The sequence below is a fragment of the Staurois parvus genome, unplaced genomic scaffold (genome assembly GCF_062004578.1).
Source record: "Staurois parvus isolate SC_StPar_1 unplaced genomic scaffold, SC_StPar_1.0 ptg001090l, whole genome shotgun sequence".
NCBI classification, from domain to species: Eukaryota; Metazoa; Chordata; class Amphibia; order Anura; family Ranidae; genus Staurois; species Staurois parvus.
The window spans coordinates 1,350,845-1,372,724 of NW_028318886.1; the positions used below are offsets into that span (position 1 = coordinate 1,350,845).

General features: G+C 41.3%; 1 protein-coding gene across 1 annotated transcript in view; it reads right to left on the reverse strand.

Annotated features, from left to right (window-relative positions):
- The window catches only part of BMP1 (bone morphogenetic protein 1), a 162,307-nt gene that overhangs the window by 73,948 nt on the left and 66,479 nt on the right, over positions 1–21,880 (reverse strand). The window contains exons 3-7 of the mRNA XM_089658704.1: positions 5,739–5,894; positions 5,448–5,565; positions 5,161–5,339; positions 3,872–3,977; positions 3,543–3,667 (exon numbers count right to left, since the gene is read on the reverse strand). Of these exons, the coding sequence (XP_089514830.1) occupies positions 3,543–3,667; positions 3,872–3,977; positions 5,161–5,339; positions 5,448–5,565; positions 5,739–5,894 (684 nt within the window). The remainder of the gene's footprint in view (positions 1–3,542; positions 3,668–3,871; positions 3,978–5,160; positions 5,340–5,447; positions 5,566–5,738; positions 5,895–21,880) is intronic.

Sequence of the window (21,880 nt, forward strand, 5' to 3'; positions counted from 1 at the left end):
ATATTTTATTGGTTTGTCAGCACCTCTTAATATCATTTTCCAGTTAGGGGTATTAGGTTTTTGGCACATGCTAGGTTATAGTGCAGCACTTTCTTTTTGTTTATTGGTCCTTGGTCTTCATATTCTAGGGACTTTGTTGTAAATTCCTTCCCCACAGTTCCTGCAGTGTCCACGTCAGAGGTTGTTATCCCTGTTAACAGCTCACCTTTAGGTTGGCTACCTAGCAAAAGTGTCTTCAGCATCGGTTGGTGAGACCTAGTTTACCACTGGAGAGGTCCATCCTGGTGATGTGCCCTGATCAAGTCGCTTTATTGTGAGAGTGTAATTTTACCTCTTATCTATTAAAAGGAGTTTTTATCTGTACACTCTGGTGTGCTCTGTTTTGTGTTTCTATTTAAGCCAGGAAATGTTAGGGCCGTAAGAATCAAGAAGTGGCTCCGAATTGCAAACCCGTCACCCCTTTTGGTTTACCTTAAAGCAAAATTTTACCATAACAAGTTGAAAACAATTAATGTTCTTTAACAAAAAGAAAATACATTCCACATTAATAATTATGCTACTAACCCTCCCCAGTCCGGTGCTCCAGCAAATGCTGGAGGGGAAGGGCAGAAAGCCCTCAGTCACAGCTCTCTGCTATTAGCGGTGGTGAGAACTGAGGGATCAGCAGTATTTGATCACTCAGTTCTCACTGCAGAGCCCACAAGGGAACAGTTGCAGCATGCATCCATACATTCTCCAATATTTTTGTCTACTGTTTATTTCATTAACTTACGGTACTTTTCTTTTCAATTTATTTTTGTTATTGTCATCTGAGGTGCAGCTGGGGTCTGCAATCCTATGTGTACCTCCACAAACTTCTTTACTACAGCCTACATAGTTTATTGGGCATTTTTTAGGTGAATTGGCCACTTGGCGCTGAGACCGGTCTTGTTGTCAGGTAGAGCTTAAAAGCTCTTATAGGTTATGTAATAATATGCCTTTTCTGTTTGTCCTATTTAAAATTAAATGATTTCACATGACAGCTAGTTTTGTAACAAGAGAAAGACAGACCTCTAGTAAAGTATTATGAGACAAAGTCAGCACATATGAATGGACATCTGGTGCACATTGTGTTATCCCAAGAAAAATCAGTTCTAGAAGATCTGTGGCAGCTGGATACAACCTGTTAGTGCTCAGGCAAGGACATGGCGGAGTTAATATGGCAGCGGGCTACATTCCTCTCGGAAATGAGGAGGTTACAGACAAAGCTCTGTGCTTGGAGTAACACTGTATTGACATTTCTACACACAGCTGATGACCACTGCAAACAAATGCTTCCTGCTGTTGTCAGGGAAACTGGGAAAGGTTCACTTACACGAGGATGGTGAAAGAGAGACAAGATGTACAGCTCTCCAACTGACGAGTGTGAGAAAAAGAGAGAAAGATCGGAGCAAGTCAATTAGAACGGAAAGGCCAAGAACAAGACTCGGTTCACACAGCTTAGTACACACAGCATTCCCAGTACATCCCAGAGCCAAATGCATATTAACCCTTCTCTATAATCTGGACATGACTGGCACCTAAACAATTCACTGCACGCTACAGAGCTGTACACAACAATTACTTTGCACATCACTGCAGTGTACTCCATCTACAGAGCCCAAAACACAATGTAACATTACTTGTACACTGATACAGCTTGCTACACAGAGCATTTGGAGAGAAACGTTACATCCCAGGACACACATAGTTGTTTTCCAATATGATCCATTATGTACAGTATTTCCTGAACAGCAGTTAAAGAAAGCAACCTCACTACTAGTTAGTGGATACTGAAGGAGCTAGTGCCCTCAGCATTCCTGTACACAATGTTCCCTGAGCATCAATGGAACCCCATACACAAACACACAAACAGGGGCGGACTGACCATTTGGAAACTCGGGCACTGCCCGAGGGCCCGGGGTCAGTAGGGGGCCCCATTGGATGCCCCTGGTACCTTTTTCATAGGCTTTTTTGAGTTTGGACAAGGATACAGGGGCCCCATGATCCCCAATTGCCCGGGGGCCCCATGAGTTGTCAGTCCGCCCCTGTACACAAATTATATAGAACCCAATACACACACCATTCCCTGCACACTAATAGATCCCAGGTCACAGAGGACACCCTGCACACCAACAGAACCCATCAAAACACATTTCCTTTGACAGCAATAGACCCCCAGTACGCATGGCATCCCCTGCACACCTATAGAGCCCAGTATACACAAAAATTCTCTGCACACCAATGTAACCCAAAACACACATAATTTTGCACCCCCCCCCCAATACAGCCCAGTACACAGAGCTTTCCTTGCACATGAGAAGTACTTAGTACACAAAGCATTTCCTGCAAAATAATAAAACCCAGTACACAAAATTCCCTGCACAACAATAGGATCCAGTACACCGAGCATTCCCCGAATAAACAAACCCAGTACAAACATTAATCCCTGCACCCCAATAGAAGTCCGTAAACATAGCATTCCCTGCATACCAATATATCTGAGACACAGAGCATTCCCTGCACTCCAAAAGGACCCATTGCACACATTATTCCCTGCATATTAATAAAGCCCAGTACACAGATCATTCCCTGCACACCAAAGGAACCCAGCAGAAACAGCATTCCATGCACACCAATCGAACCCAACAGATACAGCATTTTCTGCACTACTACAGAACCCAGTACACAGATCATTCACTGCACTCCTAATAAAACCCAGCAGACATAGCATTCCCTGCACTCCAATAGAACCCAGTACATAGATCATTCTCTGTACATCAATATGAGCCCAGCAAACACAGCATTCCATGGACATCACTGCACACCAATACAGTTCTTGCAGCATTCTATATTTACAGACAGAGCAAAGTACTCACAGCATTCCCTGCACACTGACAAAAATCAGTACACACAGCATTGTCTGTGCATTAATACAAGTATACATGGCATCTGCAGCGCCAATAGGTGGAAACTGACAGAGCTAAGAACACATGGTGCTGTCTCTAAACAACTCAGTATTTCAATACTGTACAAAAAGACTTCCTATACAAATGACTATAGATTAAAAAAAAAAAAAATCTCTGTATACACCATAATCCTAGTATAACAGAATTCAGTGCAAAAATCATTCCCTATACATCAACAAGCACAATGCATTCAGCATTACTTGTACAACAATACAATCCAGTATACATATACATATCCCAATTCCTGTATACTACATTGATAGCTAGCATTATGGTATTAACAAAATTCCAGGCAAACCATTAAAACAACAAGCACTGTTTTTTGAGGTTAGTCAACACTAATATAGCTTAGTGCACACATCATTCCCTATATACCAGCACATCAATGAATACAGGACATTCTCGGAAATAATACTATAACAGCTGTCCTTCTAGAGTCAGTACCAGTATTCTCTTACACTGCTTATAAAACACAGCATTCTATTTAACTATCGGCATCTTAATTCACACATTATATCAAATAGTATAAAAGTAATACATAGCAAACAACAATACCTGTACACTGATAAAGTTTCCTGGCCTGTGCAATATCCCCAACACTAAGCCTTGTCCTCTGTCCTATTGATGGCTTAACTCCATTTACTTCATATTTAGGTAGAATTGTGTCAAGGAAAATCCCTCTGTAAAAAAAAAAAACAAATTACAAGAAAAACCCAAAAATGCATGGAAAATTAGCAATACAGCCCCCAGGTCACGGACACCTTTATTACAAAGGGTTAAAAAGCGACCTTCAAATATTCTGTCAAGACAGTTGTGATCCATCAAGCGGAAACATTGCAATTGGTAAAGACACTGGAGTTTATGAATTCCAAATACTCCCTCACCTGGAGAAAGTATTCTTAGCATAGTGCATTATGCTGTCAAAATCATAGGTTTCTCCCAAAGATTCCACCTCTTCTGGCTCCATTTTCAGGAAATTATACTCCTGTCCTGAGGAAATAACAGTCAATCAGATAATAACACAGGGCTACTCTGGAATTCTAAGCTGCTAATGAGGAGTAGTCACGCACTTGGACACACCCTCGAGGAGTCCTGACCATACAATTACCCTATATTCTCATTTTCCTTGGTTGCATATGTTACACTTACCCTCTGTCTCTGGATTTAGTTCTTAGTAACTGATCTGGAAGAAGCTTGCCGATAAGGAATGTCAGAGTGAAGTCATAACGCCTAATCTGCATGCTTGTTTTGGGTAAAACTCAAAAAGTACTTTCCCACATTCTGACAATTTCAATACCCATTGGGAAAACATTTTAATGAAAACCAGTTATGACTGGAGTTATGAAAAAAAAAAAAAAAAAAAAAAAAGTGTATGTCCAGCCAAAACAATTTTCAATAGTGAGAAAGGAGCAGAACCTCTGTTGGGTTTTTACAGCTATCCGAGGCTCTGGTAGAGAGATTTCCACTCCCTGTTCAACTGACAGCAATAAAAAGCCGACAAGGATTTAGCCATCCCGCGTTCTACTAAAAAAGGGCATTTTTTATTTCTGTTTTTGCTGGTGTTGGAGATTTTTCCTTACTTCCATGATAATGAAACTATTGTCAGTAGGCAGAATGTGAATGAAACCCAACTTTCCTACTCAATACTTTCCTACTCAATCCAACTCAATTTCTGGGCAAACACTTTAACCTTCCTAATCACATTGAAAGACAACACCATGGCTGAAAGTCAGAGCCTACACGCTCCCATGAGGGTTGATAGTTGCTGCCTTTTCATAACACACCTCCCCACGTGTTTGCATAAAAGTCTAAAATAAGAAAGGGATGTAATTTATGGGAAATTAAGCTATGGTGCTGTGTCAGAGAGTGCACAGGACAGCAACTGCTAGTCCTCAAAAGGCCCTCTTCAGACTGATTATATAAGTAAAGCTAAACAAGGGGACAAATATAAAGATTTCCATATGCATTTCCTTATGAAAGCATAAAGAAATGTATATGTAAACCCAATTGTTTCCATTTATTTTAAGGTTTAATAGAAGCTTTCATTCAAAATAGGGGACACTAAATGCACACATGATCATTTCTGGTGGAACTGGAGCTATCCTTTTTTTTACTTGCCAATACCAGCTACCAAAGCCCACCAAAAATCCCTGGGGACCATCTTCTCAAGTACCCGGTTGGATGTTGTCTCGAATGATGGTGACGTGATGATCCCGGTCCGGCCTTGTATGTTCATGCCAGAATCCAATGACGTGACCCAGCTCATGAACCACAATTCCGAACTTGTCACAGTTCTTTCCAATAGAAATGGCTTGAGGTCCTCCTCCACGACGACCCACGTAGGAGCAGCACCTGAACACAAGGAGATAAGTCAAATGGCACAGGAGAAATACTCTGAAAACTGGAACGATGTTAAAAACCACACGGCATTTCAGTTTTGAAGGTGGAATGGTACCTTACCCACAAGGCCTATATGTGAAGACAATGTAACTGTCCTCATCTGTTCTCTCTAGAAATGTGACACAAGTGTGCTTCTCCCAGTGGCGCATCGCTTGCCGAAATATTGCCTTCTGACTGCCTGTGACATGTAAGGTCAACATATTAGAAGATACTAAAATGGTAAAAGGAGCACTTGGAAAGTTATATGCAATATAAAATGGATCATACAAAAAACAGATTTCCAAAAGGGAAAAAGCTTAAAACAGACAATGTAATGAGGGCTCTTATTTTAAGATAGAGTCATTGAGAGACCTGTGAAATTTCCACTGACGACGTAAGGAATAATTCCATGTGGCCACACACGTTCTGGTCGAGAGGTTGCGGCTCGCCTGCCACGGGAGACTCTTCTGTCTGTGCGTGCTCGGCGTCCTGTCTTTGACAATGTGCCATTCCTAGCAGGTCTGGATACTGGGTAACGGAAGAGGAAAGAGCAGGATCAATTGCTTATACAGTTCACCTACATACTGCATGCAAGTAGAGTAGCAGAGAATATAGAATGGAAAGGGAGAGAGAAGATATTTAGTGTATATATATATATATATATATATATATATATATATACACACACACACACACATATATATATATATATATATACACACATATATATATATATATATATATATATATATATATATATATATATATACATACACACACACACACACACACACATACACATATATACATACACACACACACACACACACACAGACACACACAGACACACATACATATGTACACACACACACACGTACACACACTGCCTTGAAAAACTATTCATGTCCCTCGAAATTTTCCACATTTTGTCATGTCACAACCAAAAACGTAAGTTTATTTTATTGGGTGTTTTTTGTGATAGACCAACACAAAGTCCAGACATAAAGCAAAGTGAGAATCTGTGGCAAGACTTCAAAATTGCTGTTCATGGAAGCTCTCCATCCAATCTGACAGAGCTTGAGCTATTTTGCAAAGAAGAATGGGCACAATGTCACTCTCTAGATGTGCAAAGCTGGTAGAGACATCCCTAAAAAGACATTCATCTGTGTTTGCAGCAAAAGGTGGTTCTACAAAGTATTGACTCAAGGGGGCTGAATACAAATGCACGCCACACTTTTCAGATATCTACAAAAAAATTTTTAAAACCATTTATCATTTTCCTTCAACTTCACAATTATGTGCCACTTTGTGTTGGTCTATCACATAAAATACATGTATGTTTGTGTTGTAACATGACAAAATGTGGAAAATTTCAAGAGGCATGAATACCTTTATGAAACACTGTCTATCTATATCTTTATACAAATAATATATATTCCGATTTAAATAGACACTCTGGAGAATCCTTTCTCTATGCCTCCTTACGGTAAATAACAAGCACCCCCCAAATCTATGTGCAGGCTCCCCTAATGTGATGCTCAAGGTCTTAGGGTCTTTTCAGCAGGCCTAATCATTGTCACAGTTCGATAAGAAGAGGAAGGCATGCTTATGATTATACAAACAGTGATCATAATGCTGCTTTTTGCAAATCCACTTCAGATGCCTCCTGGTAGTGTGTGAAGGGGTGAATGTATTGGTGAGCTGTATGCCCTGGGCTGAATCCCCAGTACCCATCTCGGTCAGGTTGAGGAGGGTAACAATAAACAGTCAGATCTGAAGACCCGAATTCAAAGGTCTCAGCATCAAAGCAATGTGGTAAACCAGTGGGTTTTTTTCAACCTACTGGCAACCTTTTGTAGGAGTGATGTGCAATGAAAAAGGTGTCTATTACTCCTAACAGATTCCTTAATGTGGAACTTTAGTCAGCAAATTAAGTTCTGCTAGATAACATCAAGCTGACCCCTTTTGCAGGTATTATGTAAAACATTAAAAATAAGTGCCTATACTGTTTAAAATCGAGTAATACACTCACTCTGCTCTGTACATGCTCAGCTGCTCAATTTTTTGGCACTGTGCTAATCTGCTGACAACCTAAAGATTTACTGCTGCTCAAAGGCTCTGGGCTTCAGGAAATGACAGCCTCCAGCAAGAAGAAACAGGAACAATGCTGGAGGCAATTTACAGAACACATGAATTATAAAAGAACATTTTTTTTCTCAAGCTATGTGTAAAGTTCCGCTTTAAAGTTCTGATATAGTCTGGATGACAGTGTAGATAGAATATAAATGGAATGGAAAACAGACACCTTTACTGGGTTTGACCTGTTTTTCTCATTCAGTTGCTAAAACGTTTACCAGCAGCTTCATACAAAAAAAAAACAAAAAAAAAAAAAAAACACAGCACTTTGGCTCTTGCAAAAGAACATGAAAAGGATTTGTCTCTCACATATTCATCAGCAAGGCCACGCTACCATGGATGTTGCCAAACATAAATCTGGCTGTGACAGGAGGAAGGGAAGATGCTGTCACTTTGTTTTTCTGCTGAGTAAGCAAATAGTGAGGGAGGCTCTATGTTTGTGTACATGCTTGTCATTCCACAATGACCCTGCTTATCAGGACAAGATTTCCAGGTCCAGAACACTCTGTTCAGCACATTTCCTATGGAATTATCACTGATCTGCCTTTTCACCTACACAGGATAAAGCAACTGTCGAGTATTGTTGACTTATCTCTCTGCACGTTATTGTCAGTTCCTGTTCTTGCTGCTACACTGTCCGTTTTGGGGGACTATCAATATTTGGACTTCAGAAGGTACAGGGTTTTACCTAACTGACCTACATTTTACCTTACTGCTCTGGGTTTGATTCTCAGCATGGAAGGTAACTGCATGGAGTTTGTATATTTGCTTGCATAGCTTACTCCTTTGGGTTCTCTAATCACTCCCCAAAACATACAGCCAGGTTAACTGATATCTGCTCCAACTGGCTTTACTATGTACACATTAATATGATTGTGGTAGAATCAATCAACTGCAATATCATTTGAAACTGAGACAGATCAAAACTGGGTTTGGTTGAATTATCAGAGCTTGTATATTCAAATCTTTGAGTTTAGCGCAGCCATTTTCAACCAGGGGTAGGCAGGTTGCCTACTTGTAGTTAGATGGTTTGCTGCCCTAACCGGTCCTGTGCCATTATAAAAGGGACGGGGGTCCGGATCCAAGGGTTGTCGAACATAGCCTTGCTTAGCCTGAGAGAGCCGCAATGTCGAGAGTCTGAGAGGCCCTAAAGCCCAGTTCATCAGCCCTAGTCTTTAACAGGCACGGGGACTGCTAGAACCTGCAGTCCACCCTGAAGACACCAGCTTCTGAAGCACTGCCATCATGGAATGCCAAGTATTGACTTCACCTGTGCAAGTACGCTGCAGTAGCCAAAGCCTAGTTAGCGTTTGAGTTTGGGGATGACTGTTGACTACTTTGAGTTCTTTCAATAGAGTTTGGAAATGTTTTCATGCCTGGTCTGAAGTTATTCAGAGGGGTGTATGCAAGTAGTTAATTCTGCAAGAGTTAATGCAGTGTGGAATACAGCAAGTGATTACCAAGGGTAACAGAAGTCAAGTAGTCAGTCATGAAGAGTAGTACCTATGAGAGGTGGGGTGTCCTCTAGCAGGGAGGGAGTTGCTTCTGGTACTCCCTGCCCGAGCGGTCCGTCTCCCACTGCAAATGGGAGAAGAGCAGCAGAGGCCCAGAAGAGGGTGGGTTTATATAGAGGAAGTACCTCCTGCTACTCTTACAAGGGTTTTTTGGAACCCAAAGGTTCCTTCAGAGGTTGCTAGGGGTTCAATGGGTTGTGGCTGATCCATCTCCCATTTGATGGTGCCTTCATAATTTCAGGGACAAGGTTATTTAGCAAGGAGCATGGCATCAATGATTTTTTAAAAATGTTTCTAAGGCCGACATTCTGACCACGACTAAGAGTTGAATTATTCTGACTACCAATGTAAGGGTCATTGTCCCCATTGAACCCAGATGAATTGGCTTTAGTATGGGGTCTCAGACAGCAGAAAAATAATTTAGGGGTTCCTCTGGGGTATAAGGATTACGAATAGACTGGTTTATAGGATAATCTAGATGATAAAACTATGTCTATTAACAAAATAAACCTTCAAAAAATAGATGCATTGTTAAAGTCCAAGTACAGTCAAAATCAAAACCAGAAAAAATCAGTACAAGGGGCATAATTTACAGTCCGTATCATGAGTCCCTTGTGCAGATACCTCTTCTGTTAGTAATAATGTGCCTGTCCTCCATATTTAGATACTGTTCCATTCATAGAAGCTAGAGTACAGCTTTAGTGAATGAAGCAGATGGGTGGGCAAAGACAGAATCTCTTGATGAGAGAGTATTCACTCCCATTGCAACAGAAGAGCAACAGAAGGCGGCAGGGGTAGGACAGAGGAAAAGTACCACTAACAGCAGAGGAATCAACACAAGGAACACATTCTACTGACTATAAGTTATGTGCCTTGTGCCGATTTTTCTGTTTTTGCTTTTGTCACTTGGGCTTTAAATAAATGTTTTACCATCATAAATTACATACCACAAACCCTAAAGTGATTGTAAACCCTTGAATATAGCCAGTGAAGCGTCCTCAGGTGATACTCGGAGATTAAACAAATCCTCCTACATAGATTGTACGTTTATCTACAGCAGTCCACCCCCTACATCCATTCAAAATGCAGAATTTACACAGGATCTCCGAGTTCTCAAAAGTAGTGAGCGAAGAGCTTAAGTTACATCAGCTATATCTAAAAGCCGAAGGGAAGGGAAAGGACACCCCCCTTCACACAGCTCACAGGAACAGAGTTCAGGCTGTCAATCACAGGCTGTTCTCTCCCTGACACCATTTTTCTCTTGGTGTCAGGAAAACTTGTCAGAAGTGATTCATGCTGATAGCAGAGGAACGAAGCAGAAGACAGAAATTACTCTTCGTGCCTTGGATTGATACAGTCACACACTATGCTTTGCTCATGTTCATGTCTGAGGTTTACAACCACTTTAAAAACTGTCCTTTCATGAGTCTAGTCAGCTCTACTTTATGTGATCATCACAGTATAAAAAAAAAATGTTCTGTAGCTATAAAAGGAATATGTCCAGCACATTTACTAAATACTAGTCTGGGAAAGATTACGGAACTGGGAAAATCTTAGAAACAGGTATGTGAACCACGTTGCTTCATAATGTGCCAACACACCATCATTCCAGAAGACAGTCAACATTTGAGACAGGTTGGCAGGCTTTATTTAGTGTGATTCATTAGATCCTGCAGAGATATGCACATTATAAACCAGAGAGAGGCTAAAGGAAGAATTTGATAAATAGGATTAAGTGGAAACTCCATTACATGTTGGGAAGGACAATTTCATTACACTTTGTAAAAAGGACTTAAGTTTGGCAGGCCACCAATTATCTATCCAGTAGAGCCTTTGCTCTTCAGACTGAGAGGAGTCAATGGACGTAGCATGTGTATTTTCTGCATAGCCCAATGGATGATTCCATCAGACCTCTTCAAGGCACAATACCTTGTCAGACTGATCAGAATATTCCCCAGAGCAAGTGCAATTCTCAGGCTAAGGAGACCTGTGACAAAAAGAGGCAATATGACATGCAGCTTAATATAAGAGACACTTCAGTAAACTATCTAAATGAATCAATGCCAAAAAGGCCACATACAAAAAAGCTACGGTATTTACACTGTGATCAGTACGTATTATATAAATAATATAAAACATATTTGTTACCTGCATTCTTCACAAAAATATCATAAACTGCAGGGATAAATACCTACCGGTAGATGAAAGTGCATGTATAACAATTGTCTTGTGTTTGATAGAGTAGGAGATGGCTAAAACTCAGATCTCATGCACATTGGCATATGAATTTATGCTCCAAATATACTGCGAGAATTTGGCAGAAAAATTGCCTCTGTCACATTTTTATGTGCATTTACGGGTGTATGGTATTTAGAAGCACATGAACGTAAACTCATTCTGTTGGCTAGAATATTAATTTAGTCAAGCCACTGAAATAAAATGTACAGGCATACACGCAAATTCAGTATGCGAATGATGGACACCTATAAAAGAAGCGTCTTACTTCCATTTGCATGAGGCCTAAAACTTATGTTACAGTCATGGCCGAAATTGTTGGCACCCTTGATATTTCTCCAGGAAATCATGTATTTCTCACGAAACGTATTGCATTAACACATGTTTTGCTATACACATGTTTATTCCCTTTGTGTGTATTGGGACAAAACAAAAAAAGGGAGGAAAAAAAGCAAATTCGACATAATGTCACACAAACCTCCAAAAATGGGCTGGACAAAAGTATTGGCACCCTTTCACAACTGCGGATAAATAAGAATGTTACAAGCATGTGATGCTCCTGTAAACTCACCTGGGGCAAGTAACAGGTGTGGGCAATATAGAAATCACACCTGAAAGCAGATAAAAAGGAGAGACGTTCACTTAACCTTTGCATTGTGTGTCTGTCTGTGCCACACTAAGCATGGACAACAGAAAGAGGAGACGAGAACTGTCTGAGGACCTGAGAACCAAAATTGTGGCAAAATATCAACAATCTCAAGGTTACAAGTCCATCTCCAGAGAACTAGATTTGCCTTTGTCCACAGTGCGCAACATTATCAAGAAGTTTGCAACCCATGGCACTGTAGCTAATCTCCCTGGTCGTGGACGGATGAGGAAAATTGATGAAAGATTGCAACGCAGAATAGTCCGGATGGTGGATAAGCAGCCCCAAACATGTTCCAAAGACATTCAAGCTGTCCTGCAGGCTCAGGGAGCATCAGTGTCAGCGCGAACTATCCGTCGACATTTAAATGAAATGAAACGCTATGGCAGGAGACCCAGGAGGACCCCACTGCTGACACAGAGACATAAAAAAGCAAGACTACAGTTTGCCAAAATGTACTTGAGTAAGCCAAAAGCCTTCTGGGAAAACGTCTTGTGGACAGATGAGACCAAGATAGAGCTTTTCGGTAAAGCACATCATTCTACTGTTTACCGAAAACGGAATGAGGCCTACAAAGAACAAAACACAGTACCTACGGTAAAATATGGTGGAGGTTCAATGATGTTTTGGGGTTGTTTTGCTGCCTCTGGCACTGGGTGCCTTGACTGTGTGCAAGGCATCATGAAATCTGAGGATTACCAAAGGATTTTGGGTCGCACTGTAGGGCCCAGTGTCAGAAAGCTGGGTTTGCGTCCAAGATCCTGGGTCTTCCAGCAGGACAATGACCCCAAACATACGTCAAAAAGCACTCAGAAATGGATGGCAAAGAAGCGCTGGAGAGTTCTGAAGTGGCCAGCAATGAGCCCAGATCTAAATCCCATTGAACACCTGTGGAGAGATCTTAAAATTGCTGTTGGGAAAAGGTGTCCTTCCAATAAGAGAGACCTGGAGCTGTTTGCAAAGGAAGAGTGGTCCAAAATTCCGGGTGAGAGGTGTCAGAAGCTTATTGATGGTTATAGGAAGCGACTGATTTCAGTTATGTTTTCCAAAGGGTGTGCAACCAAATATTAAGTTAAGGGTGCCAATACTTTTGTCCAGCCCATTTTTGGGGTTTTGTGTGACATTATGTCATATTTGCTTTTCTGCCTCTGTTTTATATTTGTTCCAATACATACAAAGGGAATAAACATGTGTATAGCAAAACATGTGTTAATGCAATACCTTTTTTGTGTGAAATACTTGATTTTCAGGAAAAATATCAAGGGTGCCAACAATTTCGGCCATGACTGTATATAAGAAAAGAAACATGTCAATTTAACTGATAAACTTAAAGTGACGTTCTTCTAGTTTTTTTCCATCAATCCTTCATATTTTCTAGAAAATGAAGAGTCCATAAAAAATGCTAATTGGCTCCTGTATAAATTGGCCCTAGTATGTGTATGTATGAATGTAAGTTAGGGACCTTAGATTGTACGCCCCTTGAAGGTTACGGAACGATGTGAATGTACAATATATATGTAAAGTGCTGCGTAAATTGACAGCGCTATACAAGTATGAAATAAATCAATAAATAAAGCTGTTGCAGTGACAAAGATTACAGTGGGGATCGAAAGTTTGGGCACCCCAGCTAAAAATTTGTATTAATGTGCATAAAGAAGCCAAGGAAAGATGGAAAAATCTCCAAAAGGCATCAAATTACAGATTAGACATTCTTATAATATGTCAACAAAAGTTAGATTTTATTTCCATCATTTACACTTTCAAAATAACAGAAAACAAAAAAATGGCGTCTGCAAAAGTTTGGGCACCCTGCAGAGTTAATATCTTGTACTGCCCCCTTTGGCAAGTATCACAGCTTGTAAACGCTTTTTGTAGCCAGCCAAGAGTCTTTCAATTCTTGTTTGAGGTATCTTTGCCCATTCTTCCTTACAAAAGTCTTCCAGTTCTTTGAGATTTCTGGGCTGTCTGTCACACACTGCTCTTTTAAGGTCTATCCATAGATTTTCAATTATGTTGAGATCAGGAGATTGTGAAGGCCATGGCAAAACCTTCAGTTTACGCCTCTTGATGTAATCCCCCGTGGATTTCGAGGTGTGTTTAGGATCATTATCCATTTGTAGAAGCCATCCTCTCTTTAACTTCAGCTTTTTCACAGATGGCATCAAGTTACCATCCAAAATTTGCTGAAATTTTATTGAATCCATTTTTCCTTCTACTCATGAGATGTTCCCTGTGCCACTGGCTGCAACACAACCCCAAAGCATGATTGATCCAACCCCATGCTTAACAGTTGGACAGAGGTTCTTTTCATTAACTTCTGTGCCCCTTCTTCTCCAAACGTACCTTTGCTCATTCCGGCCAAAAAGTTCAATTTTAACCTCATCGGTCCACAGAACTTGTTTCCAAAATGCATCAGGCTTGTCTATATGTTCATTTGCAAAGTTCAAACGATGATTTTTGTGGTGAGGACGTAAAAGAGGTTTTCTTCTGATGACTCTTCCATGAAGACCATATTTGTACAAGTATCTCTTTATAGTGGAATAGTGTACCACAACTCCAGTGTCTGCCAGATCTTTCTGGAGGGATCATGCAGTCAAACGTGGGTTTTGAATTGTTTTTCTCACAACCCTGCGAGCTGTTCTGTCTGATATTTTTCTTGGTCTTCCAGATCTTGCTTTAACTTCCACTGTTCCTGATGACTGCCATTTTTTAATTACATTCCGAACAGAGGATATTGACAGCTAAAAACGCTTTGCTATCTTCTTATAGCCTTCTCCTGCTATTATTATTATTACATCAAGTTTATATAGCGCCAAAGGGTTTGCTCAGCGCTGTACAATAGGGGGGACAATACATGGCACAGTACAACAAAGACAGACAGCGTACGAGGGGTAAGAGGGCCCTACTCTTTCAAGCTTACAATCTAGGAGGGAGGGGGTAGTGGAACAATAGGAAGTGGCTGAGGGGAATGAAGTGGCTGAGGGGGTTGAAGTGGCTGAGGGGGATGAAGTGGTGGGAGGAATGAGGGAGAAAGGCCGTTAGGTGAGGGTGGGGTAGGCTTCCCTGAAAAGATGGGTTTTGAGGGAGTGCCTGAATGTGGGGAGGGAAGGCAACAGTCGGATGGATTGGGGCAGAGTCTTTCAATTCTTGTGAGCGTCAACTATTTTCAGTTTCAGCTTTGTGAGCGTCACCTATTTTCAGTTTCAGTTTTCTAGACAACGGTTTAGAAGAACCCATGGTGCTGATTGTTGGGGCAAGGTCAGATGAGTCTGGGCATTTAAAACCTTTAAGATTGACATTACCTGGTCTTCCCAGACAATGATTGAGAACAATCCATGACACTGGCAGGTCTCAGCTTGGCAAAGGGGGCAGTGCATGCTATAAATTCTGCAGGGTGCCCAAACTTTTGCAGACGCCATTTTTTTGTTTTCTGTTATTTTGAAAGTGTAAATGATGGAAATAAAATCTAACTTTTGTTGACATATTATAAGAATGTCTAATCTGTAAGTTGATGCCTTTTGCAGATTTTTCCATCTTTCCTTGGCTTCTTTATGCACATTAATACAAATTTTTAGCTGGGGTGCCCAAACTTTCGATCCCCACTGTATAAGAGATGTGATAGCCTATATGTAGCTTCATAATAGAAAATAACTTGTGGCAACAATGTGGGTTTTGTAGCTACCATGGCAAAGTTGATATACAGCACCCATGGCAGCAAAGTGAGTTTGACCGATGTAACAGCAATTGGGATTACATTTACAATATGTATTTACAGCAGCTAAAGCACAGGTAGCAGCAACTGTTACAAAAATGAGTATTGGAAATAGAATGGAATCAATATGGGTTTTACAATAATTGTGCAACATGTTGGTTTTACAACTGCGGCAATCTGTAAAACTGTATGTTTTATGTATAGCAGATGCATACTATAATGTAGGTATAATAGGAAGGGCACTTGTCGGTTTTATACAAAATGCCAAAGGGTTTCCACTGTAGATGTCATGTTAGCTTTTCCCTTGCCAAGATTACAGGTTTCCATCCCTGCCACTAGGAGCTCAAGGGGGCACGAAGGGCGGTAGTATGCATGAGGTCCACGAAGGTGGCTTTCCAGTCATTTTACATTTTTTCTTTTTTTTTTTATGTAAAGTAATCACAAGAATGGGCATTTCAATACGAAGTATATAATGAAACAATTCACAGATAAAAGGTCTCAGGTCAGAGGAAACCACGTGACTTTTTGAATAGCAAGTCCAGAGATATAGGCAGCTGAAATGATGGGCAAAGCAGGGGTTTCCTGTAAAAGTCAAACCTGACCCATCCCTTTCTGCAACACAAGCCTCTTGAACCATGCTAGTGATAAGAGGCTGCACTAACCAATAGGGAGGCTTGTCCCATCCTTTTTTGTCTTCAAAGCATGTTCATCATCACATGTTTAGAGATTTACTTTACTACGTGCAGAAAACGGAATCAGAAAACATTTGCATATGAAAAGGACAATTATGGTTATTAGTTCACAATGCTGCAAACCTATGGCCAAGCCAGTTTTTGGGCCTATTTTTTTCTCTACGCTATCCAAAATTAAAAAACAAACAAAACAAAAAAAAAATGTGCCTTTAGATCTACCTTAAAAATTAGCATTCTATATATTTAATGCAGGCAATACTATTGTAAAACAGGTTCTTTACTATTTCTGTACTGATTAAATTCTGCTTCTATATCGTCCTGGCCATCAACAATTATTGCCTTGGGGAGATTATACATATCTGTTTCTTCTCTTGTTGGCGCCAATTGAGGAAATCTTGTCCTCCTTTACAGTGCTGATTCAGGACACAAATTTCTGTCTGTCAGCACTATCTTTTTTTTTTCTCTGTCTTCTCTATAATACACACTTAAAGATAATCCCTTTTGGCAGGAATTCCCCCACCCTCCCTTTATGAGCCATTGCTGTCTACTTTCAGGCATCTCTCAAATCTTTTCATTACATATATACTGTACAACCTGTAGCTGGTCAATGGTGATGTAGCAAATTTGTTCAGAGAGCACCAAACCTAGGTTTGGCTGGTTTCTTCCCTGTCCAATCAACAGACTGGTGGAGGGGTGATGACAGCACTGTAGTCATAATTTTAGAAGAGAAAGTGGTTACCTGCCTGGTTGAGTTGACTACTGTTTTCTATTGTTTTTTTTTTACCAGGAAATGTTTTTATCAAAGACTGCAAGGTATACAGTCAAATATAAAAAAATTAAATTCACATGAAACAATTTCAGCGGTATCAGGAATTCAGAAAAAAAAGGACAGATTACAATACACAATACAGTGGTGCAGTATGGTATTCACACTGGTAGGCCAATTATAGACTGGGACAGTGGCCATTTGTGTATGGTATCCACATAAAAAGAAACAGCGTGTAGCAAAGGAAATATGGAAAGTATGGCTCTTGCAGCAGCAAGGAGAGTCAAGGGGGGGGGGGGGGGGCATAACTAAGGGGAGAAAAGCAGAGTAACATGTTCACTTTGAAAACCCACTTGCCAAGTAAGTATTGGGGATCAGAAGTGGATACAAAGCTAGCTTCCAATGCCTGGGCTGCCTGTTCAGCCTCATGCAGCACAGACCTACGGTTGGCTTGCAGGCTTTTCTTAAGGGCTCCATATTGGCCCCTAGAAAAGGTCTTTAAGGAATCACAAACTGTTCCTTCCAGGGCAGAATCAGCATTGAGCAGCCAATAGTGAGTTATAGCTTCATCCATAAGTGTTTCCACCTCAGGATCCATAATCCAAAAGCCTTCAAAACGGGGCCAGAGATGGGTGCAAGCCGAGCAGTAAAGGGGAGGGACCTGAAATCCCTCTCGGAATAATTAAGATATCCTGAACACAGGCCACTTGGCATACATCAATCTATCCATGACATAGTTTTATGAGAGACGGAATGGTACGTATAGGCTCTTAGCTCAGGGTGTTTCCATCGCCTCACATTTGTGAACTGATAGACCTCCACCCACTTGGACAGAGTCTACAACACAACGAACTTGCCCTCCGGTTTCCATCTTAAGATGGAGTAATGTGAAAGAGAGGAATTTGTGAATAAGCACTCTAACTCCACAGGCGTATGAGGAGTACGTACCATTTTAGTGAGAGCCTACCCAGGCTTTCTTGAGACTCAGCACCCTATGGCCCATTAGGTGGGTTTCTTGAAATATACAAATATGGGTATTGTGGGCTTTCAAAAACTGGAAAACTAAGCAACGTTTAATGGGGGAGTTGAGGCCCAGTACGTTCCAGGAAATACATCTAAAGGGATTTACCATAGTGCAATAAAAAAAAAGTATAAGATGTGAAGTATGGAAAAAAAACCTCCTCACAAGCTAGAACCCATGTGGCAAGATAGCAAAATAACAGTACACGTTCCAGTTAGTAGAATAACAATGTTAGGCAATCTAGCGAACCATACATTAGGCTGAATCAGAGATACCGCAGACTAGCAAATAGAAAAAAAAAAAAAAAAATCCCAAAAAACATTCCCCTTCCCACCCCATAAAACTAGAGCAGGCTTCATTCCCCAAACAAAACAAGGTGAAATACCATAGGGGTAAGTGTTCAGAAGATGCTAAATAGTCAAGGCACAATTGCGCATAGTGCACAGAGATGCTACCACAAAAAAAAAACAAAGGGAAAGGAGGTGGTGTGACTCTCTTGAATTAAGGCACTAAACTTTTATAAAGCCGGAACAGCTCCTGTCCTCAATAAGAGCAGCAATAAAAAAATTTAAAAATAAGGGGAAAAAACAAAAAAGTTATGCATGTATAACTACAACCTGTAAGTAAGCACAAGTCCCTGCAGATGAATAGGAAATGTCATCCACAAGACAAGGAAAGGCATAGTCTGCAGAGCAGAAGAAACCAAGGAGTCAGCGAGCAGCAGGTATTGTCTCAACCCAGGAAGCAGCTTCTTAAGGTGATGTGAAAAATCTGGTCTTTCCACCGTCTTGAACACAAAGTTTCGCAGGAAACAACATGCTATAGGTTATTCCTTTGGTGCGGAGTTGGACTTTAACCGCGTAGAAAGATCTGTGAAGCCTGCGTTTCCACAGAATAGTCAGGGAACATCAATTTTGCATTTTCATAGTAGAGTTCTCCCTGAGATCTGGCCTCAAAGAGCCAGGTCACAATCACGGTAATTAAGAAACTTAAATATAAATTTACACGGCTGAGCCCCAAGGGGCCTCGTGCAGTTGGCATACGATGGGCGCGTACCACCACAAAGAAGCTAGAGAACGTGACCCTGGGGAGTAATGTGCGAAGTAGGTTCTCAGTGAATCTGGAAGGATCAGCGCCTTCGGACCCCTTTGGAAGACCAATAATCCGGAGGTTGTTTCCAGCTTCTATTATCAGCATCCTCTGTTCTAGCTTCCAGGGCTTTTACTTTCAGAGTGTGTAGGTTTACCGAGTGACCCCTGGTAGTATCCTCCAACTCCCAAACTCATTGTTCAGCCGCAGTGATCCATTCCCAGAACCCATCCAAATCCCAGCATACGAGGCCGATATCACTTTGCAGCCGCTCAATTCTGTTAGTGAGCACTGCCTGGCACGTATTGATCGTTCTCATGACTGCTGTGTAGTCACACAGAGGAGTGGCAGCAGGAGCCTCTGGCATGGTCTTTGTCACCATGTGGGCGGAGAAGGGCGGAGGTTCACCTTCTCGCTTTAAGCCGCGACCCCCTCTGTGTCTTCAATCGGGTCTTCTGTTTGGTGTTCAGCTTTAAAGCCCATCTCCAGGAATAAGTAAAAATCCTCCATTGCATTGGGGGCTGCCTACAGGGTTAAATGCTTGTTTAGGTCTAGAGGACTAGGAACAGCAGTTTTACTTACCCGATCCTCCACTGCCTTGGCAGTAGGTGCTCTCCTCTACTCCCCAGCTTGTGGACTGTTCTTAGGTATCCTCACATCCAGTGGAGCTCTAGGAACCTTGTACTGTACCTGATGACATCAGATGACCTGCGACCACCAGAGCATAGGGGAGAAGAGGAAGCAGAGACAAATCCTGCAGCTTGGAGGGAGCCTGTGGGAAGACTGGAGAAGTGAAACTATTTTTCTGAGGCCCCCCATACATAAACAAGCAGTTATCTCTTGCAATGCACAGCAAGTGTAGCAGTTTGCCTTTCCCCATGCATTGCCCTTTCATGTGCTCCTTGCTGCAAGGCAAGTTATAGATTGAGGCTATTCAACTTCCGCTTAAGAGCGCCTAGGTAATCGCAGCGGTAGTGGGAGCGGGTACCTGTCAAAATCAGGTACCCACTGCCCCAAGGTGCCAATCCTTAATGGGGATGAGGCCTTAAAGTGGAACTTCCCGCTCGGGTGGAGCTCTGCATTAAAATCCATATCATGTTCACATTTAACTGTACGTTCCACCCTGCACCCAGGTTATGCAGCATTTTTATCATACAACACTGGCTTTACTGTACAAGCGCAAGCCCTGTTAGTGCCTCCGATTACTCGAACCTCTCATCACAGCCAGGTTTCTCCAATGGACTAATGTTCCTTCCTGTAACCCTGTCTCAATATACATTTCATCATACCTTCAGGAGGCAATGCCTACTTACTTTTCAAGTGGCTGGCTGGTGATCTCAGGCCCTCCATATTAGTGTGCAAAAAAAAATACCTCATGGAGTTCACCTTTAAAGAAGTGAAGCTGATGTTCATGCCTTAGGATCCCTACAAGATATCAGACACCACTAGATGACAACTATGCATGGCTGCCTACACGTAACTGAATGCACTTCAAGCTGTGAGCTTGTAACCACCCAAACGTCATCCCTAACGTCCAAAGAATGTTGGCAATATTCTTTATAAACTCCAAAGCACCTTTGCAGTTTACATCTGAAAATGGAGACAGAACAAAGAGTGCTGAATTGCATGCAAATGTTTCAGAAAAGCTCTACAGTCCATTCTATGGTCACACTAGCTTTTTAAGAAAAAAAAAAACAAAAAACCAAAAAAAAAAAACCTTCACTTCGGTGGCCGTGAACGTAAAATATCTCCATCATTCCCATTTTTGCCTCACAGTACCTTCAAATACCAGGGTGACAGCAAAACAAGTCACAGGCCTGGGGATTAAATACTAAGCACTCTGTCTTGAGGCCCAGTACAAGCACATGAACTGAACCTCACATAATTCTCGTTTAGGTTGCTGAGCAACCATGCAGAATCCATCATGCACTCCTTTGCAGTTTACATCGGGCGCAGTCTTGTAAGGGCCTAAGCAAACAGTTGTCCCTCCTTTGTGTTATTCATACCCTGGGTTTAATGTCCTAGCCATAATAATGGCAGCAACACACAATGATGTATCCCAGACAATATCTGCCAAGCAAATAAGACTGAACACACACAATGTGGGATTTTACATCATTCAAAGCTTAGATTGAATGCTGCAAAAATGAAGACTTTATACCAGCCTCTCAACCTTTTTACCCTAGAGGAACCCTTAGAAGAAATTCTAGGATCCCTGAGACATTTCAGGGCAAAACAGCAAACTCGGTAAGCTGCTGAAAGTTTTAAATAAAAGATAAAAAAAGTTGACATACCTAGAATATTTTAATCAATTATTTTACAACACGTACTAACTCTGTACATGAGTAATAAATGATAAAAAAAAAAAAAAAAAAAAAAAAAGGAGGAAAAAAGTGTCCTCTTACATTTGTGGTCGGTAGAGAAATGCCCCTTTTCATCGGCAATCGGTGGGAAAAAATCCCCCGTGCACCGGCAGAATTGACTCCTTATTCTGAATGTCAGCAGGAAATTGCCCCCATACATTGGGAGTAATAGAAGATGGGAAATCAATTTGTCATTGTTCACAACTCAAAGAACCCCAGCAATCGAGAGAGAGGGGCTGGACCGGGGGCGGAATGACAACTCACAGGGCCCCCGGGCAATAGGGGATCATAGGGCCCTTGTGTCCTTACCCACACTCAAAAAAGCCTATGAAAGGTACTA